The 21,355-nt window shown below is 36.2% G+C and overlaps 2 protein-coding genes across 2 annotated transcripts; both read left to right on the top strand.

Annotated features, from left to right (window-relative positions):
- Window positions 1-390: 390 nt before the first annotated feature.
- Window positions 391-13,417, top strand: itcha (itchy E3 ubiquitin protein ligase a). Its single transcript, XM_085407448.1, has 24 exons — window positions 391-517; window positions 1,482-1,528; window positions 1,802-1,943; window positions 2,227-2,351; window positions 2,827-2,958; window positions 3,348-3,396; window positions 3,536-3,714; window positions 3,958-4,180; window positions 4,272-4,367; window positions 4,577-4,751; window positions 5,387-5,456; window positions 5,545-5,629; window positions 6,246-6,374; window positions 7,000-7,072; window positions 7,234-7,305; window positions 7,405-7,493; window positions 7,634-7,793; window positions 8,629-8,762; window positions 9,168-9,308; window positions 9,534-9,654; window positions 9,825-9,929; window positions 10,108-10,204; window positions 10,309-10,381; window positions 10,787-13,417. Exons 2-24 carry the CDS (start codon window positions 1,504-1,506, stop codon window positions 10,884-10,886), a joined length of 2,595 nt encoding a protein of 864 aa, XP_085263574.1. The 5' UTR covers window positions 391-517; window positions 1,482-1,503; the 3' UTR covers window positions 10,887-13,417.
- A 2,622-nt stretch (window positions 13,418-16,039) lies between these two features.
- On the top strand, window positions 16,040-17,513 carry pxmp4 (peroxisomal membrane protein 4). Its single transcript, XM_085408038.1, has 4 exons — window positions 16,040-16,200; window positions 16,432-16,494; window positions 16,617-16,815; window positions 16,911-17,513. Exons 1-4 carry the CDS (start codon window positions 16,088-16,090, stop codon window positions 17,178-17,180), a joined length of 645 nt encoding a protein of 214 aa, XP_085264164.1. The 5' UTR covers window positions 16,040-16,087; the 3' UTR covers window positions 17,181-17,513.
- Window positions 17,514-21,355: the final 3,842 nt, after the last annotated feature.

Consider the following 21,355-nt stretch of genomic DNA (forward strand, 5'->3'; position numbering starts at 1 on the left):
AAAATTTAAAGGAACATAAACGTATCTTGTATCTTGTTAAATTATACGATTGTTTTATCTTTTTTTATCGCGATGTCAGCAGCTTCAACATCCCTTCAAAATAAAAGCTTGCCTATAGGCTACATCTACTAATACTGCAGACAGAAATCAAATGACAAAACTACTCTAGTCCAGACTTATAATAGCAGAAAGCTGGGGGACAAAAATACCAAGACAAATATAGTCTGGTGCATCGTGCTGTTTTATTTTTGTCTTTTTGTTTTTAATGTGTATAACGTTATAATAAAAATTAACATGGTCTGACGCCTAATGTTGCTTATAACTTATATAGATAATCAGATATAGATAATAAGCCTTTTTCTCCAATGCTTTATTATGAAAAACTTGTACCGGAAAACCTGGACTTGTTCAAGCTAGCGGATCACTGGTCTGAGCTGATGTTGTTATCTTACCTGTCATCATTCAGACATAGCTGAAACTAAAGTTTTTGTCACTCTTTATCTTCTTCTTTAATCAGGTATGGTCACTTAGAGTTCTTCCAAGGAACAGCTTTGATTATTCCTCCTCTAAATAGTCGAATGAGTGAAAGTGGTGTTAGCATTTCGAGCGTGGGTTTAATGCATGGTTAGCTAAAGCCTTGATCAGGATATCGGTGTGCAAAGTTCCAGGTTCTTGAACTTGTCCGCCTTCGTTACAGTTATGAAACAGTTTACAAGCTGGCTAGTGATGGTGATGTGACAGCTTAAACGGAAACTCTACTAGAGTCTAGTGTTTAACGCTGTCTTAATAACTAATCTTCTGTTGGCTAACATTACTGCTAACCTGTGAGAAAATTGAGCCTAATGCGCAACGAGATCAGATATCAGTTTACTGACTGATATCCTCCGTCTCGTTTCCCTTCTGTTTATATATATAAAACCTCACAAACTAACAAGCAGAAATCATTTTACTCCATACAACCTCAGTTTCTCAGTACCAATATCTCAAACCTCAACATTGAACAATATGTATGCCAATAGATTTTTTTTTTATACTGACCAACCATTATTTAGTTCAGGCTCTGTTTTGATTACTAAAATTGACTGTCGATTACTAAAATTGACTGTCTAGCACACATAGCAATGCGGTTTGCTGATTTACAAGCTCTACCAGATGAGTGACAGATTTGGACAGCAGTTATGAATGATTTCCCTGGGCCTGTGTGCTAAGAAGCTAGTGAGGGTATAGCTCAATTTGTTTATTTGTGTATTGTAAACCACAGTCAATTTAAATATTTAACCAGAGTGATAATTGAGATAACATGTTATCTTTGAGTCAACAAAAAATGATCCCAGATACCAGAATCTGTCTCAAGTATCTCTTTGTTTTATTTAGATTGCTTACTCACAGTTGACTATAAATCAGGTTATATTTTTCACTCTTTAAGTATTAAGTTATATGTGATAACATTGATTGGAGGTTCATTTGTTGTTGCCACTTAGGCTCTAATGTTATGGATGAACCATGAAGGCCCAGTTGCAAGTTACTGGTAAGTTATTGTTTTTGCAAAATTTGTATGCTCATCATTTAACAAAAACCAGTAGAGGACTGTGATAAATTCTTAACGGGGTTTTCTTTTATCATTATTAATATGCTTAACATCTGTCATGGAAACCTAGATTTTGATGAATCCCTTGATCTTAAAAAATACCTTAAAGCTGGTTGTAAATAAACTGACTGCTGTTGAGCTCAGGATGCATGGGGCTACAGGAAGTGGTTTTAAAATCTTGGTTTTCCATGACTAGAATTTTTATTTTTCCAGTGCTTTCAGCTAAGCTGAAGGAAAACAAAAAGACCTGGTTTGGTCCAAGTCCATATGTTGAAATAGCAGTGGATGGCCAGTCAAAGAGGACTGAGAAATGCAACAACACACACAGCCCTAAATGGAAGCAGGCTCTCACAGTGTGAGTACAACTGTGAAAATTTGTTTAGGTCCATATTTTAGCAGAATGTTGCAATTGTAGACAGTAAATGTAATGTAAGATATAATGGAGGATTAAAATCATCATAGACTTATTAATTGGATTTCCTCTGTACTTGGAGGCGGGAAAAACAAAACAAAAAGTATCAATGCTTGATGAGTTTCAAACAAAAGCTAAGAAGCTGTACAGATTACCTCAATTATTTCTCTGCTGTTGTATCGTATTGGTTGGTGCTGTATGCTGAAAATTTCTCACCTTTCTACAGAATTGTGACGCCGTTCAGCAAACTGATATTTCGTGTTTGGAGCCATCAGACACTCAAGTCAGACATTCTATTGGGTCTAGCTACATTGGAAATCAGCAAGACCCTTAAGGCCAATGACATGAAATGTAAGTTCATTTTCCTAAGTGGTGATTGGACCTCAGACCTGGTCAGTGTGTATAGCATTACAGTGACATTACAGTCTGGTCTACATTCCCTGTAAGAGCTACTTGTCTGTGATTTTTAAAGCACTGAATGAGATTCTTGTTGCACATGGTTTTTGAGGCATTCCATGTGACTGGAGTTTTTCAGCTCTGCTCTTTTCACACTGTCACAGTTTGGGCTAAAAAAGTAAACGTTGCTTTAAAAATCAGGTGATTAATAACAATCAGAGACCCCTTAGGAAATTGTTCTTCAGTATTTGTTTATTTTAGTAATAAATGTTACTAGGAGAACAATGTGCTTGTAGGAGCAGTTTTTAATTAAACCAGGACATCGTTAATAATTGCTTTTATTCTTTTGTGTTATGGTATCGTATGTGTTCTCTTGTCTTGTAATTACAGTGCCTGCTTAAAACTTGACATGTATTCTGTCCCCCTTAAGTATGTGAGGTCGTGCAGACACTGCAGCTGTGCTCTGACAGAGACCCCCAGGATCTTGTAGGTGACTTGTCAGTCTGTCTGGATGGCATGCAGGTAGACCCAGAAACCTTTGGCTTGGCAGAGAGAGAACAAGGTGAGAGACCACGCTCACACAAACCCAGTATACTATGTGGGACACATTTGCAATTTTAGAACAGGAATGCTCATAATCTGTAATTTGAAAATGAATAGAATTGCAGAATAAATTTAGCTTGTTACCATGTTGGTCATTATTAATGAATTTGATAGCAATGAGGTAACAAGGTGGAAACTGCTGCCAGGTTGTAAATGCTTATCAGTGTTCTGTGCCCTGACAAGACCTTGGCATTACTTGTAACCTTTATATCTACCTGCATTAGTGACTACATTTGCACCCAAGCATTTGAGAACTTGGGAGTTACACATACATTTTTGAATGTCACATTAAACATTTGTCTTTTACTTTGATTTTTATTTTTTATTTTTGTTTTTATGGCTTGCTAGCTGCTCTTCCAAATGGAAATACGCAGCAAAATGGAGATACTGGTGACAGGTCTAGTAAATCTTTAATTAATGATCTTAAGATACTATTGCATTAAAATATTTGGACATTGGTTTTGTAAGATTAAATAAACATTTTAAATCTTTGGTCTTGGAAAACTACTCAAATATTAAGTATTTTGTACTTGTAGGTCAAGCGGAGGCTCATCACCTTTAAGTGACTTGGATGAATGGGTCATTGTACCAAATGTGCATGCTGTCAATGGTACAAGTTCTCCCTCACGGTCTCCAGGGGGCTCCACTGCATCACTTCCTTCTGGACCTACTCAACCGCCCCCTCCTATGCGACAGAAACCAGCAGCTTCACCATGTAGGAAAACTATAAGACATCAAAGATTAAATGGCTTACATATACATCACATGAGTGATTTCAATCTCCCTCATGTCTAATATACCATTATTCTTTTATATACTAGCTAAAGCACTGAATACTGACTTCAGTCAGTATTAAAGTCACTACGCTTTTGAAAACAAATACACCTTTGAAAATAGAAAGAACATTTTTTTTCACAGACTTAAAGGTTCCCTACTCTTGTTCTTGCTCATTTCATAGCCTCTTCTAGCAGTTCTTCTCCTAGTGAACTCAGCGAAGGCCCAGCTTCCGATGGTTCCTCTCAGGCATCAGCTAGTGGGTGTTCAGATCAGCAGAATGAATCAAATGCAAGGGCGGCAACATCAAGTTCCTCACAGACAGCAAGTGTTCCTAAACAAGGGGCCAGTGCCTCAGCAACAATTCCCAGGGTGGCTCCCATAAACAATGGTCCCTTGCCCCCAGGGTAAAGAGCAATGCTTTCTGCATTTTGTTTTATAGGCCCCTCATTTAAGCTTATTTTCAATCTGTTTATTTAATTTGTATTTTTTCTGCAGGTGGGAGCAAAGAGTTGACCAGAATGGACGGGTATACTATGTGGATCACATTGAGAAAAGAACAACCTGGGATAGGCCTGAGCCTTTGCCTTCAGGGTGCCAAACATCTTTATTTTTTTTATACTACAGATATATATGTAGTTTGAATATTGTGTATTCAGTGGCATATAATTATCTATGCCACATTGTTTATAATCACTTTTACTATGTGGTTATGTGTTCTCTGTGGGAGTTTTTAATATCTAGAAAGAAATCCTTGGCAAAATAAACAACTTTTTTTTTTTTTTTGCTCTCCTTTTATGCAGATGGGAGCGCAGAGTGGATCCAATGGGTAGAGTTTATTATGTTGACCACATAACCCGAACTACTACATGGCAAAGACCCACACAGGAGTCAGTGCGTAACTACGAGGAATGGCAGCACCAGCGTAGCCAGCTTCAGGGAGCCATGCAGCAATTTAACCAGAGATTCATATATGGGGTGAGAGCAGTCACTGAATGTGCTTCAGACTACACATGAAGAACAGTTTGAAGATGTATTTCTTTTGATTTGCTTAAAGAGCCCATCTACGCATGGTTTTTGATCTATAAAATCATTTGTATATGGTGTACTTTTACCACATACAAAAATTATACTGCACAGTCCTTCTACGTCTTAAATTCAAATTTATAAATAAAAAAATAACTTTAACTTTTAAGTACTAAACACCTGCAGTCTAATGAATAAGCACTTAAGGTTTCAGCTTTCCACTTCTACTGTGTAATTTGCATATTTCATGCTGAACAATATATTGCAATAATTGTGTCTTGGAAACATTTTGGAACATCTTTCTCTTTAAAATGAAGTGACAGTGCAGACTTTGAGGTCTGATGTAGCTCTCGAGTGTGAAAGGAGCTCAAGTAAGGTTGCATGAGTTTGTAAAGTCCAGATAGCATGTTTTAAGTCTCGTGACTAAAAAGCTTTAAGCACCCGATGGAAATAAACATACAAATGCTCTTGGGTCAGTTTCTTCTCTGATTTTAAGTCTAAACTGTGTTTAAACAGACCGTGACAAAAATAGTTTTTACAGATGTTTTTGCAGACTTGACATTTGTAACGTTTTCTTTCTGGCTCAGCTGCAAGACCAGTTTGCAGCCACAGCCAGTAAAGAGTTTGACCCACTAGGACCTCTGCCTCACGGATGGGGTAAGTATCAGTGAGATTACAAAAATGTTTTAGCTGATGTTACTGACATGATAAATAAATGAAATGTGTTGATTTTCTCCTTCACAAGAAAAGAGAACTGACACCAATGGTAGAGTGTATTTTGTCCATCACCCAACTCGCAGGACACAGTGGGAAGACCCAAGGACCCAAGGGTGAGTGTATTTTGTGTTCTTGACAGTAGGGAGCGCTGATATGTCTAGAATAAAATGACAAGTGAAAGGAATGTCACTTTGTTTTTGGCAGGCCCAAATTTCTGAGTGACACATTTTAGGTCTGTGTTTCAGCCATCAATTTGATGTAGAAGGTTAATTCTTTCCATTGCAGGACTCCCTGAAAAACTGTCCTAACCTCTTAGGAGCTTGGAGTTTGGAACAGGTCAACAGTGGCACAGAAATTGCATGCAGATGATCTGGCAACTGTGAAACTGGATTAAATGTGTAGAACATAATGACTGGATTCTGACATCTTTGACAGATTTGGAATTGGATAGTTCCTTCAGAAAGTCTTTGCTGTTGACCACTAACTGCTCTTAAATTTATGGTTTATGGATACACAAAGGGAAGGGTTTCTGTCTAAATGCTTTTTTTGTAACCAGCTAATCACAGTTAAGTAGTACGGAGGAAACCCTGCTTTTAAGGACGAGTTTTTAAATCTTTGATTCCATTTATTATTTTTTATTCATTTAACTTAAAATATACATTTTATGTTTCTTTTAAAATGATTTCTTTTAATGGTTGCATTTCTCTGTGCTTACTTAACTTTATCCAGGCTGCTGAATGACAAGCCTCTGCCTGAGGGTTGGGAGATGAGGTTCACTGTGGATGGTATTCCCTACTTTGTAGATCACAATAGGCGAACAACAACCTACATTGACCCTCGCACAGGGAAATCCTCACTGTAAGTTTTGGTATCTTGTGCTAACACGAGGGGGATCAGATTCATTTAATGGAGACAGACACAACTGCACGTTAAAAGCTTCTGTAGCCTGTGAATCAAAAAAGTCTTTGGTTGTTTTTATATATGTATTTATAATTATAATTGAGGTCATTCTCAACATAAGCAAACAACTCGGGAGTTTGACTGAGACCTACTCCAATGGTCTCTGTTCTGTGTTCTGGTCCGTACCTGGGTGTGTTACAGTGCTTACATTTGCATGAACAAGCATCATGAAAGGGGGGAGGGGGGGGGGGGGGGGGGATGAACAGAGTTCAATTTAAATGGGACAGGTGTGTCTCATTAATTTTTACAAAATTTGTATATGTTTGCTTATCTAACTCTTTCCACACTAAATTGCAAATGTCGAGAATATTGATTAGTGCACGCCTGAATATATTTAAATCAGCGATTGGTGTAAAATCAAATGAGCCTTATAATCTCAAGTGATCATGACCACAAAGCTTGGGTGTTGCTAAAGAAAACAAACAGGATGCTCAGAATGTCCAGAGATGAATATAAGCACTTGTTATCAAAATGTATTTTGATACTTTTATTTGACAATAATTTAATGTGGTCTTTTTTGTAGTGAGAATGGGCCACAGATAACTTATGTCAGGGACTTCAAAGCCAAAGTGCAATACTTCAGATTCTGGTGTCAGGTACGTGCTTTCAGCATATCATACTGTTTTACTACATATGCTGTTATGTTCTTCTTGTTTTTAATTACGTAAATGCAAAGTAAAGTGTAAATGATTTTGCTAGTGGACAGAGTTTTTAAAATCAATTATTTACATTGTTTACATGTTTTGTTTCCTCTTAGCAACTGTCGATGCCTCAGCACATTAAAATTACAGTTTCACGCAAAACTTTGTTTGAGGATTCATTTCAACAGGTAATTGTTTTAATTGGTTGTACTGTCTTCTCACCACATTTCTATATGTAATAACATTGTCTTTTCAGTGCTTGAGATGTGTAATTAATTCATTCTTAGATCATGAGTTTCCACCCACAAGATCTTAGGCGTAGACTTTGGATAATTTTCCCTGGTGAGGAAGGCTTGGACTATGGAGGTGTGGCCAGGTAATCTCAAAGTAAAAGCTGCACCACCCTGTTGCTAAAATAACAACACAAACAGTAAAAACTCGTGATTTTGTCATTAAAATCTAGTTTAAAAAGAACTACCCCACTCAACTAGTTTGACCACTTGTGCTTATTTTCAGGGAATGGTTCTTCTTGCTGTCTCATGAGGTGCTGAATCCAATGTACTGTTTGTTTGAGTATGCTGGCAAGGACAACTACTGTCTTCAGATCAACCCTGCCTCTTACATCAACCCGGATCACCTTAAGTACTTCAAGTTCATTGGGCGATTTATTGCCATGGTATGCGCACCATCTCTCAGTTGTTACTAATAAGTTTAAATCATTAGTTTTGAAACTAAATGTATGTGCATGATTAATCTGGTCTGCCATTGCTATATCCTACCATATTATTATGCCATACTACAGGGTGGGCCATTTATATGGATACACCGTAATAACATGGGAATGGTTGGTGATATTAAAGTCCTGTTTGTGGCACATTAGTATATGTGAGGGGGCAAACTCCTCAAGATGGGTGGTGACCATGGTGGCTATGTAGAAGTCGGTCATCTTGGATACAACTTTTGTTTTTCCAATAGGAAGAGGGCCATGTGACACATCAGACTTATTGGTAATGTCACAAGAAAAACAATGGTGTGCTTGGTTTCAACGTAACTTTATTATTTCGTGAGTTACGTTGAAACCAAGCACACCATTGTTTTGGCCCTCTTCCTATTGAAAAAGCAAAAGTTGTATCCAAGATGGCCGACTTCTACATGGCTACCATGGTCACCACCCATCTTGAGGAGTTTGCCCCCTCACATATACTAATGTGCCACAAACAGGACTTTAATATCACCAACCATTCCCATGTTATTACGGTGTATCCATATAAATGGCCCACCCTGTATATTATTACATTGTGTAACACATTAATTACTTTATGTGAATCATGCAATATTTTATGCTTTTGTCTTTTATTGCAATTTAATCACAATGATTAGATCTCAAATCTAATTATTGAATTAAATTTCAAAAAGAGATAGATGTGCCTTACAGAATAATATGTTTGACTTTCTCCCAGTTGTTGTTTTTTAATTTGCATACAAAACCTTTCCATTTTATGTCTCTCCAGGCCTTGTTCCATGGCAAATTTATCGACACAGGTTTCTCGCTGCCCTTTTACAAACGTATTCTGAACAAACCTCTGGGTCTGAAAGACCTGGAGTCCATAGATCCAGAATTCTATAATTCACTCATCTGGATCAAGTAAGTTTCTGATGTACATGTGATAATTGAGTTATACTTGTGGTGGATGGTGTCGAAGACTTTGATGTATTTTACATTTGTTGGGTTGTTATAAGTGGACCAAAATTTGTGGATATATACATAGACTTCTGGCTGCTTTAAAAAAAATATTTTCATTTCCTAAATATGTTTGCATATTGTTAGATACTAGGTTTTGATAACCTATGCACACAAATGAAGAGTTTGAGAGGACAAATTGGGTCATGTGCATTATTTGAGTAAATGATTTATGCTCCCGTAATTTGTCACTCACTGTGGAAATGTATAGGATTCTATAGTGACCTTTAGAGCAGACATAATAGCTAACTTCTTTTGTTTTTTAAACATTGTCAGTAATGACGGTAACTGTCATTGTCTTGCTTGTAGGGACAATAATATAGAGGAGTGCGGTCTGGAGATGTTCTTCTCCGTTGACAAGGAGATACTTGGGGAGGTCACCACACATGAGCTTAAACCAGATGGAGGGAACATTCTAGTAACTGAAGAAAATAAAGAGGAATACATCAGGTACAACTTCTTACCTACCGTCCATATTCATTTGCTACTTTTACATGCTCCATAACATAATGTGGTAAACAAGCGTAACATTTAAATACACTGAATTCGGACATGTCATGTTTAAACTAAATAATTCTGTTTTCCTTGAAAACATTCATTTTTAAGAAGCACTTGACATCTCTAAAGTGTGTTAATATTAATTTATTAATATTTCATTATGTCATCTCTATGCAGGTTAGTGGCAGAGTGGAGGCTATCCAGAGGTGTGGAGGAGCAGACACAGGCTTTCTTTGAGGGCTTCAATGAAGTTCTTCCACAGCAATACCTTCAGTACTTTGATGCTAGAGAATTAGAGGTACTGAAGTCAATAGATGATTCTCTATAACTTTTACAAGTGTTTGAGGTAGCACTGGTCCTTTAAATACTACAGGGATTCTGTAACAATAAGGATTTTAAAAATTAGAGAAAATAAATACTAACATGAATGTTGGGCTTATTTATAAAATGTCCCCTTCTTGTCTGTAGGTGATGCTGTGCGGTATGCAGGAGATAGACTTGGTGGACTGGCAGAGAAACACAATCTATAGACATTATGCCCGAACTAGCAAGCAGATAATGTGGTTCTGGCAGGTTGGTACTTTAAAAAAAAAATATATATATATATATGTTTTTGAATCAGCTGTAGCTGCTTAATTCAGTGTGAATATTTCTTTTTCCAACTAAAAAACAACAAATGGAAAATTAGTATCACTGTAATGTACGGATATCAGCCTTATACTGGTGTTAACACAAAACTGTCTGTTAACAGTTTGTGAAGGAGATGGACAACGAAAAAAGGATGAGACTTCTGCAGTTTGTCACAGGAACCTGTCGTCTTCCCGTGGGCGGCTTCGCTGATCTAATGGGTATCAACAGCGAACAGACACATGACATTTGTACAGTAGTATAAACCAGTATGTGATATCAAAATCATATTTAATCTCTTTATCCTTATTTTTGATCAATATAGGAAGCAATGGTCCACAGAAGTTTTGCATTGAGAAAGTTGGAAAAGAAAACTGGCTTCCACGAAGCCACACATGGTAAGACCAGTAATTCTACATTTGTACAGGTTTCTTCAGTTCATGTGTTAAACCTCGTGTCATATCCGGCTTAATGTGGGATTAAACTTTCATGACCAAACCCTATTAGTCATTTCTGATTCAACCGTTGCAAGCGTTCCTTTATTTTTAGCCTGAGATGTTGGTGTTTGTTGTTATATAATGCTATGTGAGAATACATTGTTGCTCGTTAAGTGTTTATTTAGCAGATGTCTTCGCTGTGCGCAGTACCGTGGGACATTACTGCAGCTGAACAAATGTTATCATTTATAAATGCAAACACAACACACTTGTCATCATTATGAATGACCTAGAAAGAAAATGTTAACTTAATACTAATAGAGCACTTCTGGCCACCCTCTGTTTCTGTCTTCTTGTTTTATGTAGCTTTAATCGTCTGGACCTCCCTCCTTATAAGAGCTACGAACAGCTGAAGGAGAAACTCATGTTTGCCATAGAGGAAACAGAAGGATTCGGGCAGGAGTAAAACTATAAGTGCAAACGTATAGGATGGTGGTGATGGCGGTGGACTTGGAGGAGCCATATCCATTTCAGACAAGAGCACTTTCCAGCAGATTGTCTTTGTAGTCAGAAGCTGCTTATGATCTGGTGGAAGAACTTATTATTCCTTCTTATAGTTTGTCACAATTGCATATTCATAAAGAAAAAGCTGTATTGTTAAAAATTTGTTTGCTTCAAACGAGACCTTAAAAATCCTCTTAACCTGGTTTCACCTCTTTCCTGTAGTAAGAGGTGATCAGTTCATTCCTAATCCACTGTCAGGCGATGGAGGCGGGGCCTTTCTTGCATTGTCGTGTTTGCACTTGTATGAAGACCGACTGCAGTTTCTACATCTACATGTGTGAATATGCAGTAGAAACTTATGAGACACTTTCTGGTTCTATGCATGAGCATGAAGAACCATATTTGTGCATTTTGTCTTAAAGGATGGAAGTTGATATGTTAAAAACAACATCAGAGGTTCACACATGGCTTTGAATCTTTCCTATTTTTTATGAATGAAATGGATCCCCCCCCAAATCGCTGACTGACAGACTGTAAAGACTCCCGTAGCACTTATACAGTTTCTTTAACACTTTTTGCAAAACATAATGATAGCTTTATCTTATTTTGACAGGTTTATTTCTTAAAAATTTAATGAGTTAAGATGCTGAGTACCTTTGCACATTGTTGTGTGAGCAGTAAGATGCTTTGATTGTTCTTGAAAGATGTGGTATTTTTATGTGCAATTGTTTTGTAGGAAACATTTTTCCAGATAAGAGTCAAAGCTGTTTGATCATTTTTATAACACTTTGATAATATTTACCATTTAGTGTTGATTTCAATTCCAATATGAAGTTGGTGACATATTTGGTGAAATTAATGTGGTTGTGATTTGAGAAAAGATTACCTTCCCATACTGTGCTGTATGAAATCAGATTTAAGTGTGGACGCTCAGCACTTTTGTCAGTCAGGGAACATGACGGGCTTTTCCTGATAATTAACTTGTTACTGATGACGTGGAATGTCAATGAACAATTTCCATGAGATGGTAACTGATCTCTGCTAATTGCCCAGAGCAAAGTATTACATGTGCTGATGCTGGGTTTCTGAGGCAACCACCTTTTTTTTTTCTCTCCCACAAAATAGATAAAATGTGGCACATTTATTAGGAAACAAAAAGGTTTTTAAAAAATTGTATATTTTTGTGTGTGTGTTGATGTTATGATACCACAATACAACAAAAAGGATTAATGACTATTCTGATTCTTAACAAATTTATCTGTGGCTAAGGCAGTTTATGTAAATATACTCCGAAGTTTAATCAAAAGAAAAGTGACTTATTCTAGCAATAGAACTTCTTAAGTTGCTGGCAAGATGTGAAATAAGATCTGAATTATGATAGCAAGTGCCCCTAGTTTTATAGGGCGTATGGCTTTCAGATTTGTACAGTTGTATTGTATTTCATGACTTTTCAAAATGTTGTCTGCTGACAGATATAGTTTATTTTAGGTAAAGTATCACTTAAATAAAATCTTTGGAACCAGTCTAACAAATGAGTTAAATTAATTAAAGAACCCTTAACAGAGGTAATCAATTCCGAACAGTCCCAAAGTAATTACACACGTGATATCAATGGTCAGTACTAAGAGTTTGTTATTTGTTTTACTTGTGGTAAGGTATAGAAATTAAAACTGCTCTGTTCTGCTAAAAAGAAAAGAAAACTAAAAATATATTTTGTATTTAAAACAAATTTACCTTGCTGAGGAATTATATTCACATTCACGTTTTAATAATTTTGTTGCCATTATAAAAAGACTTTACTTTTTCCCCCTTTTACTTAGAATGTAGTTCTACAAGTGAATGACACCAGAAACAAAGACGTAGCCAGTGAAAGTAAGCACATTTTAAAAGATCATTAGGTCAGTAGGTCTTAATATTTTTTTATAAACAGGATTGAATAAACAGACCCAAAACTCATATTATGATTTCTTTTTTTAATTTATTTATTTTTCTTCCCACTGTCCAGCCTTCAACCTGTGGTAGTGTGTATGTTGGCAGCGTGGTGTAAATTATCTGCAGTAATTCCAGTGTGTGGCCCAGAAAATGATTTTATACATGGTGTCTTTAAGATACAGATTGAAATGTAAACAGACAAAATACTGTCATTTTTAATGTACTCATGTGTGAACCATGTGGCTGTTTTTCCCATTTCATGTCGTCAGCACTGCAGGTAGGAAAAAAAAAAAAGACTTGTCTGATGTAAGTGATCCCTCATTGCCCTGATGAGTACATTCATTCAGGCCACACCTCCACCGCCACATACCAGTTTTTCTTCATTTAATTGTGTAGGATGTTTCACTTGACTTCACCTCTATTCCCTTACTGGTTGTACACCCATACACTTGCAGTGTAGCTACTCCTGTGCAGATTAATGTAAAAAAAATGCATAAAACTTTTTTCTTTTCTTTTTTTTTTTTTTTTTTTTTTTAAGTATGTTGACTGTTGAATATTTAACAGGTAACAATATTACAGCACATTGACACTCGGAGTGGTTGAATTAACCACTTCTGTGTTTAACCACCACTGTGGTCCAGGTCATGGGGCAGTTGAATATATTTAAAAAAAATATGCAAAATGGTGTTTGACTTGTTCTGATTGCACAGTCATTCGAATAGTAGACTAACATTTTTTATACACAAGTGGAAGTTTGTGGATAAATATTAGGAAGATGAATTTCTTGTATCAATGGATTTAGTAGATTTAAAAAAGAGCAATAAAACAATTAAAACACTGAAAGTGTGATGGGTATTTTGTACACGTACATTACAATAACTTACAACACACAACTCATTCATTTTGTAAGTATATTTCTTCCGAGTCTAATTGAATAATTTTTTTTTTATGTTGTCTTCCACTTGAATTGATCTCTTCATCTTGCTGGGTTTATTGTTGCCCTTTGTGAGCTGAAATTTCCCAAACAAATCTATCTCTGTCTCCAACAGTTTTGTCAGAGTGCTGTCTTCATTTACTTTTAGCAAAGTGACCTAAATTATGTAAGAACTGCTGTCTTTGAAAACACACAGAAGATACATGAAAGAAAACGAGAACTCTCTTTGTTACAAAACTACATATGCTGGGTATGTTGATGGGTGTTGACACAGAGAATGTACCAGAATACACCAGATGGTATGTAAGATGGCTCTTGGCAACATCATTTAACAGGAGGATGCTTACTCCATTATGTAACAGCTGAAACAGTGAGTGAACTACCAAGTTCTAGCACTGTTTCACTATGCTGTTTGTACTTTTGAGAATGTTGTGTTGCTTTCTTTCAACTGTATGTTGTAGAATAGAATTAGAATTCAACTTTATTGTCATTGCACATGTCACAGGTACAAGGCAACGAAATGCAGTTTGCATCCACCCAGAAAGTGCTTTAGCAATATATATATTAGCAATAATATAGTTATATAGATATATTACAAAAATGGGTCTATTGTAGAGAGGGTACAAACCATGGGTCTATTATGGGTATGTTACAATGTACATGGTATGAAGGTATGTTATGAATATGTTATAACTATAAGTATGTACAGGCTGTAGTGAGTGTACAAGCTATGAACAGGATATAAATATGAAACTATACAGAATTATGAAATATGAACTATACAAGTCATAAACAGTTGTATAATTGTATTGTACAGAATGATTTTCTAGACAGCATTTATAGTGTGGATGTAAGTATTACTTGAAATCCTGGTTAAAAGGGTGATGCCTTTCAAAAAACATAAGAATCACAAAATATACAGTGGAGAGCACAAAAATAACAATTAGAATTCATTGCATAATTTTACATTAGTACTTGTATGAAGCATCCACTCTTACATTATGTAATATGCAATAATTAAATGACTAACACAGTTTCCTTAAAGTTTCATATTTAGTTGTTTTGTTTAATAGACAGAACAAATTCTACTAAAATAAGAAATGAGCATGTTTTTAGAATAGGTTTTCTTCCACCCCAAAGAACAACGTTAATAGTACTCACCACACCACTGTATGTGCATGTCATAAGCCATTACTTAACATTGTGACTCAGAAACTGCTGTCTGCTAATTGTTCTGTTACATAATATTAATTATTGTTTCTTTAAAACTTGACTTCTGAATTATAAGCATATGGTACTTTTTATTTCTACTAGAGTTATCTACTATAAGTTATTAATAGTTATCAAGGTGACATTTCTAAAGATAAGAACAAGAAATGATGGGGAACTGTATGAATCTATTACATAAGTAAAGTGTCTGCCTGAATTACATGGGTGGTGTCTTGGCAAATGTGCTAGAATACTGCATGTGTACATGCTGATACCTCTAAACAAATTATGCCCTCTCCTTGTTGTTATTTTAACATCCTAAAATTTGTAACCGTTCTTGCAGGATAAAGTCAAAAACTGGTCTTTGGTCTTAGGCTTGCATTTAAAGTGAAAGTTGACATAAAAACACTTCAGTTTTCATATGAGATATTCAAATTTGCATTATGTAATAAGCAGAAGATGAATAACTAGTGCAGTAATGTATCAAAAATTAGGCATTTAATTTACAGTCAGCAATAAATTGCAGTGCAATAATAATGAGGTGCAGTAGGCTCTTTTCCTCATGTCATTTGTGGCATTGTGCAAAATACTGAAGAGTTTTCAGCTAAATTACCTGTAAATATATTTTTCTGTTTTTCTTTTTTAAAGTGTGTTTTTCAACAGGTGGAGCGGTTTCAAATAACATTAGAGTTTTACTACACTTCGGTATTTTTTGATTATTTACTTATTTTCTTTTTTCCATTTTTTTTGTTTGTTCGTTTTTTGTGTAGTTTTCATCGAGTTAAAGTTTACTTCAGATTTTGTTGGATTTAAGCAGATATCCTGACTGTGTTGAAAAAAAAAAACTAAGAGTAAAGACACGTCCTGTACGATTTTATTTACTTTCAGTAACCACACAATACTTGTACTGTTTTGTGGTGTTTTAGAGCTTTCCCCTTCAGTGTTAGTTTCATCTCACTGAGCTGCGCTTCTGCACGCATAGGAACCTTTAATAGAACTCGGCTACAGGGTGCGTTTTTAATGTGGCACAGCATTCTGCACTGTTGTGTCCCACCTGTATCTGTTTCCCCTCGGCTCCGTTGAAAGTCATGGCAGGTCCTGATCTGATAAGAACTCTTCTGTATACCGTCAATAATCTTCTACAGCAGGAGAAATACAAAGCGGCGTTGGCAGTTTTGAAGGGATTCAGGAACGGCGCTGTGTGAGTTCAGTGGAGCACCCTGCGAGCTTAACTACGCTATTTACTTATTTACACTTACACTGCTATCAGCTGGACTATTGCACTTGTTCCTTTAGCTGTTGTTCTCTGTCATGGCAGAGAGCCAGACTGGTAACTTGGCGGTGGATTTAGCAGCAGCTGAGGATAATAACAATAAGTGGAGATTTTTAGCCGGTAGCGAAGCACTTATATAACACTCTGTTTATTTCTCAGATATGGGGCTAAAATCAGAGCACCACATGCCCTGGTTATGACATTTCTATTTAGAAGTGGCAGGTAAGGCATAAATCTCAAGCTTATATATATATTAAAAAAAAAAAAAACCCCAAACAAACCCTGTGCTACACTTCGCGTGCCTCTGAAGTGTTAAAACATCCCGTTTTCCTCCTGTGTTCTAGTTTAAACGACAAGTTCAAAGCCATTTTGAAGGCCACATACACCCACTCCAGAAACCTGGCTTGCTTTGTGTTCACGTACAAAGGACTGCAAGCTTTGCAGCAGAAACTTCAAGGAAAGAGTTTACAGTCTCACTCATTTCTGGCTGCCTGTGTTGGTGGATGGTTAGTGTTTGGCGATAACAACAACATTAACAGTCAGGTAGGACAAACTGCAGCCTGTGGGTGTCAAACTTCAAACTTGCCTGTTGCATCTGTCTGTGTTCCGATTATACAACTCTTTACTTTCTACTCTAGATCAACATGTACCTGCTGTCCAGAATCCTGTTCGCCCTGTCTCGGCTGGCTGTAGAGAAAGGATTCATCCCACAGCCTAAGCATGACCCTTTCCCACTCTTTGCCACGCTAGTTTGGGGTATCGTCTTGTGGTTGTTTGAGTATTACCCACATACACTCCAGCCATCACTGCAGTCCTCCATGAACTACCTCTATCATGACAGCAACGTGTGGCATGACATCTCAGACTTCCTAGTTTACAATAAGCCAAGGACTGCTGCCCAAAACTGAAGGTTTATTGTTTTATTTTTTGTAAAATAATCTTTTTTTAATCACTATTCTAAATATGATTGAATTTTGCCTTTTTAAATGTTTGACACTGAAGTTTGTATTTGAATGTCCTAATTCTTTTCTGTTTGTCAGTATCAACCAAGTTTCTCGCTAAAGTGCTCAACCATCATATTTAAGTACCATTGCTGAAAGGCAATGGTTGCAGTACTTCCTATGATTTTGTGTTCATATTTTATCTGATTGTACAGATTGTTGGAGATTCTGATTTTCCAGAGCTATGTCACTAAATGTAGTTGCTGTATAATTGAAGAATTAATAAACAACTAAATTAAATTTCTGTTATCTCTTGTAAACCTGTAGCTACACATTGACATATTTGTGTCACCTCAAGTTGTCAGCTGATTTATTTAAAAAAAATTAAAACATTCTTTAACATTCATTCAGTAACAAAGCAATGGCAGCTGTTATTTTTAACTTATATATGAACTGTTAATGTTCTTTCTGCAATGCATTCTGCAAGTTTGAATGATGAAGCATAATGACACGTATTTCTTTGCGTTTTTTTTTTTATGAAATAATGATTTCTTCATACTGCTTACGCCTGAACTCCTCCCAGCAATGCATGCAGAAGAAATACTGGATTTGCATGTTGCAGATTTTGTTAGGTTGTCTTAGTGACTCAAGGTGTGCCATTGTTATATAATATTTAATGTAGAGTGAAATCTTCAAAGGGTTAATCATCACTTTTTGATTGCATAGGTTTTCTAGTTTTATTCACAAAATTGGTCCAACGTGGCCAGTTTCAAGAAAAAACAAGTTTAGTTGGTTGAATTAAGCAGGTGCATTCTCTACTGTATACTTGTTAAAAATGTTCTACAGTCTGTTATTTGAATTGAAATATTAATTACTTTAAAAATGCTATTAATGGTAATGTATACATTTACTAGAAGAATCCATCCATTTTTAACTGCTTGGACAATTCAGGGTCACAGCGGTGTTGGAGCCTAACCCAACTGTTACACAGAGAGAGACCTGCACCCAGGGCAGTCTATAACAGGCCTATCACACAGAGACAGTCATTCACATGCAGACTTTTGGGCATGTTGTACATGCATGCGCTGGGAGAACATGCAAACCCCACACAGAACACCCCCAGGTGGCCAGGTATTTCAGCTAGAACTGTCAGCTCACTGATGATAATAGTACTTGTGCTTATGCATTCCTTATGAAATTACATCCTAGTGTCAAACTTACAGAATCACTTTTGATGCAAAATTCAAATGAGAAGTGACAGTGACATGGATGATGACTTTCAATGTTTCAATTTAATGTTACTTTATGCTCTCCATTGGTAAATAACACTAACGATATATAAAATAAAAAATAAAAAACACCTTTAATTTGGCCACGACAATCCATGCTTTAGAGCATCAGAATTTTACTTACCCATTGGTGGTAATAATACTGTACATATTATTATAACACCATAAAAGGGCTGTTCTGAACGAAAGTGCTTATTTCTATAATTTAGATAATACTCTCTGTTAAAAGTAAATATAGACTAAGTGCACTTACACCGTACTTCATGAACAGTCCTGTGTAGACAAAAAAAGATTATATATGTGCTGCGACTAAAAGGCACTGGTGTTACTTGTTAAATGTCAAATGTTAAAAAATAAAATATCAAACAACTTCAACTAAAAACACTGTTGATGTAAAATAATGCAACACAGTACTGTTCACTCTTACACTAACACTTTTCAACAAATGGCTTATGTTACGATTTGAGCAAGAAAAGTATAATCCAGGCAGATATGAAACATAGAAAGCAACAGTTAAAATTCATGAGAGCGAGTCAGTACTCATTCTCCAAAAATGCTTCCCACCCAAGATATTGTGCGTGCTTGTAATTATAAGTGGGTGAGCGCTCCTTCACTACAAAAACATTTGCGCAATGATGATGATGATGCTAGTTTCATTAAGAGGCAAACCAGAGTGAACAATGATGAGTTTCAAATAGCTAACCTCCCACGCTTCTATTCTGGGGCAAAACTCCATATCCTTGTGCAGCAACTTATTTGAGGTGGATTAATCAATGAATTACAAAACCTAAGGAATGTTCGTGTAAAGAGATAAAGTGACAGAGGGGGGAAAGCTGCACATGAGTGTGTATGAATGTATGTAATGGCCAATTTTGTCTTCATAGTTTAGCTTTGTTACTCATTTATGGATAGCTGCTCTAACCTTTTGCCTTACAGAGTTGAGGGAGATGTATAATTAATAAAAACCACATGTCTTTCATTTGAAAACCTTACTCTTAGCCACCCTAACTGGAAAGCGTTGTTGTTATTTGTTGTTGTCCATTTTTCCTCCTGCCCCTTAAGTCTAATCTCTCTTTTTTAAGTGCTCAGCTTTTTTTTAGTATTCAGCTCAGATAAAATAATTACAGAGGGTGATTTTAATATTCATGTAGCCTCATTGCATTTGACATCATTTTAAATGTCTTCATTTTGCATTAAGAAATGTAGACAAGAAAAGAAAAGAAGAAAAGGCCTTTGTCACTCATCTATATTTATTTGTCCCTCTGGGAAAATCATGATATTTCTATACACCAATATGGAACTAAAGATCTTTTCTTTTGTGAGCAAGTGGGGGCAATAGTGCCATGCGGATGGCAAGAGTTGAAAAGAGGAGGCAAAAAAGAAGATGCCACTTTCTAAAATAGGAAACGCAGTTCCTAACAACTTATTGGTTATTGTTACCATGATGATTTACCTTAACAAATCATGTAGGGGCTTACTAAAGCAGTGTCATCTGTGTGCGTGATAAAATGTCTGCTGGGAAAAAGTTGTTTTTACAGCAGTAGGTATACAGAATAAACAATCATAGAGATAAAGCAAAACCCAGAGGGAAGTCTGTGAAAGTGGTCTATTTGTCTGAAAATAGACTCCAACTCTGGTCTCATGTGTTATCCTGCTAAGAAACCCAACAATTCATAAAGTCAAACAAGAAACATGAAAAAAAATTGTTTCCAGTTTATCTGCTAACATTTTCTTTTAAAATTGTATAAAAAGAAACACACTCTTCATTGGTCCTCTAGTTTTATTGCTTATAGTTCGTTATATATTTTTGAAGGAAAATCATCTACGAGACAAAGAGAAAATACTCTTTCATCAGCCATTTTTTCATGTTTCACAGTGGTTCACTGATGGTTTATCATCACATGTCCACCAGGTTACATTTATTTACAACATAAACCAGTATTTTTGTAAATTTGATCATATGGCTTATAAAAATGTTAAAAAAGAATTTCTATTCACACGCAACCCTGTTGTGCATCATACGAATAATAATAGTTGACTTAAGCATAAAACATGCTCTTTCTTATTGTCCACCCAGTTACTGTTTTCCACAGTAACAGGGTGGACTAGGTGGGTTGGTATGCATATTTTTGTGACTCTTTTTAATGTAATCAAAGCGTGAAAGCATGTGGGAGTCTAATTTATTTTTTAGAATAGATGGACATTTTTTCCAGTGGATTCAAACAAGATAAAATCTTTCATAGTTTAGTATCTCATCTCCAATGTCAGGCAGGGAGGCTGCCCATGTAAAAGACAACTATGAAAACCACCAGATACCTGAAATTTTAAAGCTGTGGAGATTATCAAAATAAGCAAGTGTTTTGCAACAAACTGTTAATATTGATATTGATATTTTACTTTGAAATATAAAGGTGGTAATAGTGAAAAGGATAATACGTCATCCAGAGGGCGTGAATAGACTGGTCTTTCAGAAACTGATGCTTGAACTGATGGACAACTATCTCTGGGATTACAGAGAATCATCTAAAAAGAGAAAATATCTAGTGAGCTGCAGCTCTCAGGGTGAAAATCACTTGTTGATGTCAAAAGTCAGAGGAAAATGGCCAGACTGCTTCATACTGAAAGGTTAAACACTTGTTCCAACCAAAGTATGCAAAAGAACATCACTGATTGCACAGTATATTGAACATGTTAATGCAGATGGGCTACAGCAGCAGAATACCACAACAGCCATCCCTGTCACCTAAATCAGGAAACTGAATATACAGTTCACATGAGCTCATCAAAAACTGGACAACAGACAACTGGAAAAATGTTGCCTGGTCATTTGGATGGCAGGGACAGTATTTGGGT

The sequence above is a fragment of the Rhamphochromis longiceps genome, linkage group LG5 (assembly GCF_057381845.1).
Source record: "Rhamphochromis longiceps isolate RC_006_pf linkage group LG5, R_longiceps_female_GT1.1, whole genome shotgun sequence".
NCBI classification, from domain to species: Eukaryota; Metazoa; Chordata; class Actinopteri; order Cichliformes; family Cichlidae; genus Rhamphochromis; species Rhamphochromis longiceps.